Here is an 11,673-nt window from a genome sequence, read left to right on the forward strand (position 1 = left end):
ATGATTTTTTTTCAAATAAAATTTGTGCTCTAGAACCGTACTAGGGTTGTGCTTCAAAAACCATATTAAACTGTGCTTCAAAAACCACTTTTGTTAAAGCACGGTTGTGCTTCCCATAGTTTTGGTGGGCTTTCACACTTTTTTGAAGAAGTACAACTATACTTCACTTGGAAACACATCTATGCCTCACTTTTGTTTTAGAGGACCAAAACTGCACTAGGAAATACAATTCGGTGCCCGGGCTCATCTGTACCCGGTGAACAGTAAATTCAAAAAAATACTAAAAATTCTGATTTTTTAGGTGGAAGATGTTATAATGCGTAATGTTCGTGCCAAATTTCAGCTTGTTCGCACATCTCAGGAGCTCATGGCAAAAAAAATAAAATCGTCAAAACAGTACGTGAACAATAAACTTTCTTACAACTGAAAATTTGTTTTTTTTCTGGGAGCTACTGAAATGTTCAAACTTCACAAAATTTGACACGGATTTCAGGCACGTGAGCATTTAGCACATGATATTTTTACTATTTTAAACGAATTTACTGGTCACCTCGGATGCAAATGCACGCGAGAGCCAAAACGCTGCGTCTAGCTGCGCTTCACTTTTAGGGACGAACGCAACTTACACTGTCGACCGAAGGCCCAGAGGCCTCCATTTCCTCGCGGTGCCGTGGCCCACGGCGTGGCCCGGTACACGAGAAGGCTCTGAGGCCAGGGGGACGCACTGCCGGGCGATCGAACGATCGGGTGCGTATATAATCCGTATCGGACGGTTACCTTTATATCGTCGACTCAGACCTAACGAGAACCAGTCGAGTCGACCGTGCCATTCCCTTCTCCACAAAACCTCCCGCCGCGAAGACCCCACCCATTAAACCCTAGAAGTCGAGCCTCCCCTTGCCATCGCCGCCGCAGCCACCATGGGCTCCGCCAAGTCCTCCAAATCCTCCAAGAAGCGGAAACCCGCCGCCCCGCCGCCAGAGTCGGACTCCGAGCAGGAGGAGACGGTCCACGAGACCGCCGCTGCCGAGGAATTCAACCAAGAGGAGCAGCCGCAGCCGCAGCAGCAGTCGGACGCAGGAGACGAGCAACATGAGCATGGCAAGGAGGCGCAGGAGACGGGAAAGGAGAAAAAGAAGAAGAAGGACAAGGAGGGCTCCGGAATCCTCACCAGCATGCTCTTCTCGGAGCTCCCCATCTCCGAGCTCACCGCCAAGGCCATCAGGGAGATGAACTACACCCACCTCGCCCAGGTGCGTGCCCGAACTTACCATTCAACTTAACTCGCGGCTCGTTTTTTTTTTCTGGTCTCCGTGAAAGCTCGTAATAGAACACAAGTGCTGTATGTTTCAGAAAAATATGGATTATGTAGGAGTACATGTTGAATTTTGTGCAAATGTGTTGACTGGCTACATGATTTCCTTGTTCCTTTTTGTGTTTGCAGATTCAAGCTCGGTCGATACCTCATCTGTTGGAAGGAAGGGATGTGATGGGAGCTGCCAAGACTGGCTCAGGGAAGACCCTTGCGTTCCTCATACCGGCGATTGAGCTTCTCTATAACCTGCATTTCTCGCCGAGGAATGGCACAGGAGTTATTGTGGTTTGCCCTACAAGGGAGCTTGCCATACAGGTATGGTTACCTAGAGAAATCATGCTACTACAGTTGTTGCAGTTCAGTTTACCTGTGTAAGCACCACTAACTCTGACCATGAGTAAAATGATCAAAATCCGATGGGCCAACTGATATAGGCTTATACTTTGTTGAAAAAGAGTGGTCTTATAAATATAGTGGACATGGTTGTTTGCTGTACTATTTTTTTAGATTACTATATGCTTTTTGGTGGAATTTTTTTTGTACTTTTGTTCATTCTTTTTAATAATATGGACAAATCATTTAGTCCAAAATTACTTCGACAGCGAGACTGAACAGATTACCATAGTCAACTTTTGAAAGCCTTGCACTTTTGTACTATACTGTTCTTAATCACACGTATTTTTGTTTTGGTCCAGACACAAAATGTTGCTAAGGAATTGATGAAGTATCACTCACAAACCCTCGGATATGTAATTGGTGGTAATGGCCGGAGAACTGAAGCTGACCAGCTTGCAAAGGGGGTCAATTTGTTAGTAGCTACACCAGGCAGGCTGTTGGACCATCTGCAAAACACCAAGGGTTTCATATATAGAAGACTAAAGGTAAATAACTAGTATACACCGCCTTTCTGTCAAGGAACGGAGCAGATTTGTTACAAATTTACTTGTGTAGAAAACAAAATCTCAGGCTACTCAGAAATGTTACAAATCAATTCATCATCGTGTTCGTGTCTTCTGTTCATGCATGACCTTAAAATCCCATCTCTTTTTTTGGTTAAACCATTACATCCAGGAATGTATATGCCACAGAAAAATCAATGCACATTGTCATAACTTTAACCTCATCTAAAGTACTCCCTCCGATCCATATTACTTATCTTAGATTTGTCTAGAAAGTAGGAGGCCGAAGACCAATGGTGGCCCCCAAGGGAGTAACATGTTTATTTTTTACAATGCATATCAGCGTATGTAATATCATCTGAAATTTGCATTATCTGTTTTGTTTGTGCACTTGGGGTTCACCATTTGCAATTTCTAAACTGACAAGTTAACATATGATTTTCATTTATTGCATTGCACGTGCACGCCTGTCGTGGCTGCAAGATGTGCCTCACAGAGCTGCTGAAGCTGGTTGCATAACTGACGCATAAATTGGAAAAGGAAACGGCATCAGTACCAAAAGTAGATGAGCAATATATCTACTGAAGAGATAACATAATAAGCTAGACTGGCCTGAAGGAAGAAGAAACCTGTATTCATCCCTCCATGTATCAAGTAAATAATTCAGAAACTACTAACCATTATGATTAGGCATTTCTTATTCTATTAAGATGCCTTGGTTAGGTTGTGTTGCGTATGCGTCACTCTTGAAAAATAGCATCTTCTATGAAGTTTACAGAGTCATCTTCTAAACACCACATGCATTGTCCATACAAAAAGAAACTGAAAATATAAATCAAAATCTGAACTGAACTAGCTGCACAAGTTGCTACTCATCAAGGAAGAGAAAGAGTCGGGATCTGTGGTCCACGCCTTGCTGAACGGCAAAAGCAGACTGCATTAGAGAGATAAAACACAAACATGTGCAGCTGGTACCAAAGTAGCAGTCTGGTAGAGGAGAGGGAGTAGAAAGTAGGAGGCCGAAGACCAATGATTTGTTTTAGGAGAGGAGCCGTGCTGGCTAGCTAATATAGGATTATTTTGCATTAGGAAAATAAATACTTTAATAAAGGAGCTAAATCACAAGTGTCGAATATCTGTTCTTGCCAATATAAGAGTAGAGAGAGAGAGAGTGGTGAAGATCATTTAGATAGGGCAGAATAGCTATCTCAACCAAAGTTACTTGACATACATTTGAGTATAAGAAGATCATATATGCTATATGTTCCCCATCAGTTTAATAATTTCAATCTTTGAATTAAGAACCTATAAGCTAGTGTATTAGGCTATTATAGCTCAGTAGGAATTAAGTGGGTATCTATGTGCTTAAGAGTATATCCATGTTGGTATCAAAACCATAGTCAGCAAATAAAGGGATTTAGTTGAGCATCCTAGCAGTAGGTTATATTGTCGAGGTAATGCAAGGAGATGAAGGGCCCTGGCACCTCTCTGATTTGCATAAGGGCACCTACAGTGTTTTAGAGGTAACATTGCCTTTATACCAGGCCCTGTATAGAGGCTGAGGTCACCTCTTAGATGAACCCAAATGATTAAAAAAATACTCCCTCCGTCCCCTAATATAAGATGTTTTTGCAAGCTGTTTTAGCTTGCAAAAATGTCTTATATTATGGGACGGAGGGAGTACATACTTCTCAGCCTGTGCATAATTCTCCAAGTCTGCCAACCTTCTCAACCTGACAGCTGGGACTGCTTGGTTATTTTATTACATAGAGTCTGCCTCCAAGCTGTGAGGTGATGCTGAGGTTTTTAGATTAGAGGCCGGAGCGTCCAATGTATGGAGGCTGACTCTTAAGAGGAGAGTGTGTCTTTAGAACCTATGCCAAACACTTGACTCTTGGACCTAACTGACACGCAGCAGGGGAACACAGTTTACTCGGAAGGCGTAATTCATACCAACAAGATTATGTCCGAGGCCAGCTGTTTAGGCCCTGCTCGGTTCATAGGATTTGTGGAGGAATTTTGAAGGAACACTGTTTATGGAGGTTTATTTCCCTTCGCATCGTTCGGTACGCAGGAAACGCATACAGTAAACCAGAGGAAACATGCACTTCCCGTGACAATTCCAAAGGAATCCAAAAATCCGCCTAGAGCTCATTTTTTGGCGGAAGACCGAGGCGAGCCTCTCTGGCCGTATCATCAGGGGATTAAAAAATGATGGATGTGTGAAGTGGCTAGGTGAGAGACAGAGATAAAGCTGCCTTGCTTCAATTTAAAAATACCTCAAGGCTACTGTTTGTACAGTGCTTTCCTATGATTTTTCTATGCTCAACCGAACACCCGGTCTGACAACTATCCCGTGCTTTTGGTTCCAGCGTTTCACACATGCATTCCTTTTCTGTTTCTGTTTTTTCTCTCCTTCCTATGTTATGTTTTCCTACGAACCGAACGGGGCCTTACTTTAGCAATGTGGACTGCTAATTTGAAGCATATGCAATGCTTGCCTGCTTGATTTGTTGTGCCATTGCTGTGTGATTATTGCAGAGCCTGACCCCTTTCTCTCTTAATTTGTCTCTCTGACATCTCTCACTCTATTATTTTTTGTAGTGTCTTATAATTGATGAAGCTGATCGCATTCTTGAGCAGAACTTTGAGGAAGACATGAAACAAATATTTAAACGCCTTCCCCAGGTATATTTTCATAGAGCCCGTCTGACAATTCTCACTTGATACCAAAGTTTATCAACTTTATTTTACATTTAACCATTTATTCCTTTTTATTCACCATAAATGATGCACAGAATCGGCAGACAGTTCTTTTTTCTGCGACACAAACGAAAGAGGTTGGTGGATTTGTCCTGAAGTCCCAACTTTTAAGTTGATTCTTGATGTTTTTCTATCTCCGTGAATTTACTGGTATTTTTAATCCACAGGTTGAAGATTTTGCCAAGTTGTCATTTGAGAAAAACGAAGAAAGGAAAGAAAAACCTGTTTATATCTCAGTTGATGATGGTAAATCAAATGTAAGAAAATGATTTGCCACACCATTCATCTCTCTATATTGAGGACATCTATAGTAAAAATAACAATGATGCTCCTACAGGCTACCGTGGAAGGCTTACAGCAGGGCTATTGTGTCATTCCTAGCGACAAGAGGTTTTTGGTTCTGTATGCTTTCCTAAAAAAGAAACAGTCTAAGAAGGTCATGGTGTTCTTTTCATCATGTAGCTCAGTAAAGTTCCATGCAGAGCTTCTAAATTTTCTCCAGATAGAGTGTGAAGATATCCATGGGAAACAAAAACAGCAGAAACGAACTACAACATTCTTTAACTTCTGCAAGGCAGAAAAGGGCATCTTATTATGCACTAATGTGGCAGCACGTGGACTTGATATTCCTGATGTGGTGAGGTTTTTGACTAACATTTTATTGAAACCAGTGCAATGAATTCTTCTTTTCCCTTGATAACTGAATGATATTGCCATTGTTTAGGATTATATTGTGCAATATGACCCTCCAGATGAACCAAAGGTTTGTGATGTTACCTGTTCTAGTTACATTTTCTACTCTTATCTTTTTACTGTACTGACCAATTCAAATTTGACTTTCAGGATTACATTCACAGAGTTGGTCGTACTGCACGTGGTGAAAAAGGCAAAGGAAGCGCCTTATTGTTCTTGTTGCCACAAGAACTGAAGTTTCTTATTTACCTGAAGGTAATAAATTTTATACGATCTCTCTGTCTGTCTCTCTCTCTACAGTTAACAGAAACTACATATGTAATGGTGTCTGCAGGCAGCCAAGATTTCTCTCACAGAATACGAGTTCAATAATAAGAATGTGCCAAATTTACAATCACATCTTGTAAGTGCATCTTTTGTGATAATTAAATTATTCCAATCCATTTTTTAAAAGTATGCCCAGAATTTTTAACTGAGTTGTTGGGCAGGAGAACATCGTTGTCGAGAATTACTTCCTAAACCAGTCAGCTAAGGAAGCCTACAGATCCTACATCTTGGCATACAACTCACACGCCATGAAGGACATTTTTAATGTTCATGATCTTGATATGAAGGTATAATTGCTGTCAAGTTCTTTCTGAAGACTCAGTATTTGGTTCATGTGCTCCACCAGTTCTTACTTGTATACAACTCCCTCCATCTGGAATTACTTGTCGCAGTAATGGATGGAAATGGATGTATCTAGAACTAAAATACATCAAGATACATCCATTTCAGCGACAAGTAATTCCGGACGGAGGGAGTATGTTTTTATTTTGCTTTACAATCCACTGCGCGTGTTAGTATGTGGGAGGAAATTTGTCTTGCTGTCATTGCATTTCCCAAATATTTCAGCTGTCGAGTAGAGGCACCTGTGCACTAGTCTTCCTTATCCTCTCTGTGCTAGTGGCATTTTGCTTTATTTTGTCCACCTTTGGCACTTTCAGAATCTCTTTTTTCGTTGGCTTAGTTTAGAAGTTAGTGAGCTGGGAAGTAGCTGATATTTGTCGTTGTCACCTTGTATAAATGTCTATGTTTGATGAGCATGAAGTGAGTTAATTGCGTGTATGGTTAGAGTTTTGGACTTGGCAGGAAAATTGATTGACATATCTAATTGCTTGTTATGTGGCGGCAGGCTGTAGCAGCATCATTCTGTTTTAAGAACCCTCCAAAAGTGAACCTCGACTTGGAGAGCAGCGCTTCTAAACGTCGGAAGACAAGGAAAGTGGATGGTGGGGCGAGGAGGCATGGTATCAATGCCGCAAATCCTTATGGATGGAAGGGCGGTGATGATAACAGGCAGTTTGCAAGATTCTAGAGGGCTAGCCAGCCAGCCTTTGAGTGGTCTGTAATGATGGTAAACTCTAATGTTAAGCATTGATACCATGCCTTTGAGTGTTTTATGATGTCTCTTGCGGTAAACTCTAATGTTAGGCAGAGTCTGGAAGGCTCTTCTTTGCTCTGTAAGATTTTGTTAGATAGCTTGATACTATGGCACTGGGGTGTAATGCAATTTTACGTACTAGCTTAATGCCTGGATGATTGAGAAACAAAAAGAGTCAGTCAGTCAGTCAGTCCCTGTTATCGCAAGTGTTTTAGCCGATGTTTGCTTCAGTTTTGTTCATGCAGTAATGATGAGCCATCACTATTGTTGCCTGAAGGAAGGAGATGTTCTTTGGAGTTGATACTTTGTAGTGCCATTAGTGAAATATTTTACCATACAAATCGAGTGTTGAGTTTCAGACCTGATAATGTTCTTAACAGTTTCCTTGTACAAGTACAAAACTTGTGAACAAGAAGAATCCTAGGCTTATTTTCGTTATTGCTGCCATGCTCATGTGTTTGCAAAGTACTGGTAGTAGTGTTCCTAGCCCAGTGGTTGGACTTGGGTGGGTCGCCACATGGTCTTGTGGAAGCAGAGCAGCCTCTCCCCCTGGTTTGACACGGCCATCCGGACCTCCCAATGCAGAGATTTGGCGATTCTCTCCACCTCCTCGGCCGTCTCCCTGTCGTCACGGACGATCATCTTCCCCTCCGGCCTGAGGATCCGGTCCACCTCCGCCATCACCAGCCTCACCTTGCACCTGTACTTGAGCTTGGAGAAGAGATGGTCGGCGTGGACGAGATCGTACGACCTCGGGTACGTGCTCAGGGACTCGCACCAGTCATGGTACATCCCCAAGAGCCCGCGCTCGTAGATGATGGGCAGCGTGTCCGGCGACTCCACCGACACGATGTTCATCACCCACACCTTCATGTCGCGCAGCGCCGCCGCCAACCTGATCGATCAAGCCATGTCCTCCTCCTTCAACACAAGGAAAGGAAAGGAAAGGAAAGGGAAGGGCTTACCCGCCGTAGACGGATCGCATGTCGATGACGTTCCTCACGTTCTTCCACTCGATGCCCATGCCGCTCAGGTACGAGCTGTTGACCGCCTCCCTCCAGTGCTTCGTGTCCGCCGCCAGGTCATCCGCCGCGGGCTTGCCGTACACGCCCACCTGGCTCTCGTTCAGCCAGTAGGGCGCCGCCGTCAGCCTCTCCGGCCACTGCTCCGGCCACCGCGAGCCTCGCGCCGCTGCCTCGGTGGCCACTCTGTGCATGCACGCCTGCAGCGTTATGTTCCTGCCATGCAATTACAGTGCAACAAGCATGAGAGCAAGCGATTCAACAAGAGACAGTCTCATCATGCGGCCTTGATTGGTAGTACCATGCTGCGTTGGGGTCATCCGACTCCTCGCACAGCGGCGGCTCCGCCCGGCTCCTCTTGCTGTAGCACTCGTTGCTGGACGGCTTCTTGAAGATGACCATGGCGGTCTGGTCCACCGTGTCGCTCGTCCTCGTCACCATCTCCCAGCACATGGACTTGGTCAGTGCAGCCATGGCTTGCCAGATCCCCACGTTCTCCGCGTCCTTCCGGTACACCGGCGTCGCTGACCACACGAACAGCCCTCCGGGCCGGAGCAGCCGGTTCGCCTCCAGCAGCAGCTTGCCTCCCTCGATGTGCCACGGCACGCGGCACCGCGCGCAGTGCACCACGTCGTAGGCGCCGCCGGGGAAGGGGAGCCGCTTCGTGCCCATCACGGCGGAGATGGCCGGGATCCCGCGCTCCAGCGCGAACTGCACCTGCGCCTCGTGCTCGTCCTTGGGCGCAAACGACATGGCCAGCACGTCCTTGTCGAACAGGTACCCGCCCAAGCTTGCCACGCCGCAGCCGACGTCAAGCGCCACGCGGCTGCGCGTCCCCCACGCCACCGCCGGGAGCGCCTCCTGGATCACGTCGATGTAGTGCGGCGCCCCGTTCAGGAACTGCGTGCCGCCGCCCGGGAACACCAGGTGCTCGCCGTCGTCGGAGACCTTCACCCAGTTTTGGTGCCCCTTGTACAGCGCCAGCTTGGTGTGCGGCACGTTGTTGTACCAGATCCTCTCGCGGCTTTCCGGCCACGGGATCGGTTGCCGGTAGCCCTCCGGCAGCGGCACCAGGCATGACGGCGCTGGGGACGGGCAGTGCCGCTCGCGGTGCTCGTAGTGCTTGTTGCTCTTGAGCCCCTTGATGGCCGCCTCGTTGTCCAGGCACGGGATGTAGTCCGCGCCGGCGCTCGTGTTGCACAGCTTCCACACGTACGAGGCCTCCTCCGTGGACGACTCGCCGACGACGACCACCACGTTGCCTTTGTTCTTGTGCTCCTTCCTGCTGTTCTGCGCCTTCTCCTCGCTCGACTCCGTCGCCTGTGTCGGGAACGTGACGTCCTGCTCAGCCGTCGTCGTCTCGTTGAGCAGCTCCGCCTGCCCGCTCGGCAGCAGCTCTGCCGTTTCTGTGTCGCCGCCGGTCACCGGCTCCGTCACTGGCCTCTCTTCGCCTTGGTTGGCGGTACTACTGTTCGTTAGAACCATCCCGTCTTCTTCAGAGAGTGTGTCCTCTACCGTTGTAGTTGTCTGGTTCCTGGGCGTGTCCTTCTTGTCGACGAACGTTTGGTTCTTGGATGCAGCGCCGGTGGCCGCATCGTCGCCGGTCCGGTCGTCGAAGGCTGTCTGGTTCTTCTCCGTGCCGTCGTCGCCAGCTTCTTTTGCATAGGCCGGCGTCTCTTCGGCGTTCTTGTTGGTGATGTTATCTTCTGTCTCACCCTTCTTCTCGGTGGGCGCCGCCTCGACGTTCTTCTCGCCCTGGCCGCCGGTCTCCGTAGTGTCGGAGCTTTTATCAATCTGGTCACCGGTGTCCGTCGTGTCTCTAGGTGCCTCCTCCGTGTTCTGCTCGGCGTTGTTGCCGCCGCTCTGGTTTGTGCCTGTTGACACATCCTCGTCGCTCTTGTCAGTCGTCGCCTCCTCCGTGTTCTGCTCGGCGTTGTTGCCGCCGCTCTGGTTCGTGCCTGTCGACGGATCCTCGGCGCTCTTGTCGGTCGTTGCCTCCTCCGTGTTTTGCTCGGCGTTGTTGCCGCCGCTCTGGTTCGTGCCTGTCGACGCATCCTCGGCGCCCTTGTCGGTCGTCGCCGCCTCCGTGTTCTGGTCGGCGTTGTTGCCGCTGCTCTGGTTCGTGCCTGTCGATGCATCCTCGGCGCTCTTGTCGGTCGTCGCCTCCTCCGTGTTATTCTGGACATTCTTGTCGCGGTCTTCCTCCGGCTTGGCCACATCCCCGCCTTCCGTCATGCCGCTGTCGTGAGAGGATGTGAGGTTCTTGGACGGCGACTCGACCCCGGCTACGGTGTCGCCGTCGGGCTTGCCTGCGGTGGTGCTGCTGGCATCGGCATCCGTCTTCTCTGCGCTCTGGTCGACCTCCGTCGTTTGCACGGCCGGACCGTCGTGGTCCTCCTTGGCGGCCTTGTCTGTTGCCTGTGTAATGTCGGCGTCGCCACCCTTGACGACGCTGCGGGTCAAGCCGACGTCCGTGTCCTCCCCGGCCTTGTCCGGTGAGACGCCCATCGGGACGTTGCTCGTGGGCGCCATCATCCACGCGGCGACGAGGCAGAGCCCCACGAAGAGGACGATCGTGGCCGTGGCGCAGGACGACGCGGGCCGCCGGGCGCCACCGCCGCCGACGTCCAGCGGCAGCCTCTGGTAGCGATCTCGATCAAACAACGGCATCTTCCCTTTCCTAGCTCCTGTTCCAGCTAGCTCATGCGCTAGGCCTGGCTTATCATGTGAAGAAACAAGAGTTAAACGTGCACGATCGGACAAATGTGAAGAAACGACATGAAATGTCTTGGAACGGCGACGCACCTCAATGACCGGGCACGATGGATCGCCGGATCGGCCGCTCCGGTGCTGGCCGGCGTCGAATTCGATGGCGAGCGAGAAGGGTGCCTCGTTCCGGCAGGCAGCAAGATAGACTAGATATATAGACGTGCACCACCGCGGCTGCAGATCGATGTCGAGCTTTGTGCGCGCTTTGCTTGGAGACGTAGCGATGGATTATGAAATAAAAGTCTTTGAAATGGATCTACCGGAGCCCTTTCTATTTCCCAACAAGAAGCAAGGGGCCATGCAAAGCAAGCACGCATGCATCTCCTCGTCCCTTGCTCTTTTTATTGGGTGGAGGGGAAAGGAGTAGCAGGAGGCGCCAAGTGTGGAGAAACGGGGGTGACCGACCACCAACGCCACTCTCCCCGGAACGCCCTTTGTGGCTCCATCCATTGCCATGCAAAACTCTGGGTGAATTCTCATCTTGTTGCAAAAACATCGCGCGCATGTCTATCCATCAGCTGGACTAAGCCCGACCTAGCCTTGATTAGTGTCAGAGCCTAAACAAGCTCAACGGTGACGGAACAAGCGTTGAACCCCCAATGTACCCATAGCATATATAGCAAGCTAACTGAAATCCCTCAATAACTTCTACGGCAGTACGATGTCAGCTATTACCAGCACTAAACCCAACAACTAAACTAGTCACGCCATTCTCTTCTTTTCACCACCATTGTCCCCTTTTTCAGCAGCTGCAAAGTGAACATATAAGCCCTAACTGATTGAATTGAA

The 11,673-nt window shown here is 48.4% G+C and overlaps 2 protein-coding genes across 2 annotated transcripts; one reads left to right on the forward strand and one right to left on the reverse strand.

Annotated features, from left to right (window-relative positions):
• The first annotated feature begins 783 nt into the window (after positions 1–783).
• LOC123120056 (DEAD-box ATP-dependent RNA helicase 27) lies at positions 784–7,333 on the forward strand. The gene is made up of 12 exons (XM_044540068.1): positions 784–1,253; positions 1,445–1,630; positions 2,011–2,196; positions 4,819–4,902; positions 5,013–5,054; positions 5,145–5,234; positions 5,315–5,614; positions 5,702–5,740; positions 5,821–5,925; positions 6,005–6,073; positions 6,159–6,284; positions 6,845–7,333. The coding sequence occupies exons 1-12, from the start codon at positions 921–923 to the stop codon at positions 7,025–7,027; spliced, it is 1,743 nt and encodes a 580-aa protein (XP_044396003.1). The 5' UTR covers positions 784–920; the 3' UTR covers positions 7,028–7,333.
• Positions 7,334–7,441: 108 nt separating this feature from the next.
• LOC123120055 (probable methyltransferase PMT24) lies at positions 7,442–11,240 on the reverse strand. Its single transcript, XM_044540067.1, has 4 exons — positions 10,921–11,240; positions 8,417–10,829; positions 8,059–8,331; positions 7,442–7,988 (listed from the first exon to the last, which is right to left on the reverse strand). Exons 2-4 carry the CDS (start codon positions 10,783–10,785, stop codon positions 7,577–7,579), a joined length of 3,054 nt encoding a protein of 1,017 aa, XP_044396002.1. The 5' UTR covers positions 10,786–10,829; positions 10,921–11,240; the 3' UTR covers positions 7,442–7,576.
• Positions 11,241–11,673: the final 433 nt, after the last annotated feature.

Source organism: Triticum aestivum, chromosome 5D (genome assembly GCF_018294505.1).
Source record: "Triticum aestivum cultivar Chinese Spring chromosome 5D, IWGSC CS RefSeq v2.1, whole genome shotgun sequence".
In the NCBI taxonomy this organism is placed as follows: Eukaryota; Viridiplantae; Streptophyta; class Magnoliopsida; order Poales; family Poaceae; genus Triticum; species Triticum aestivum.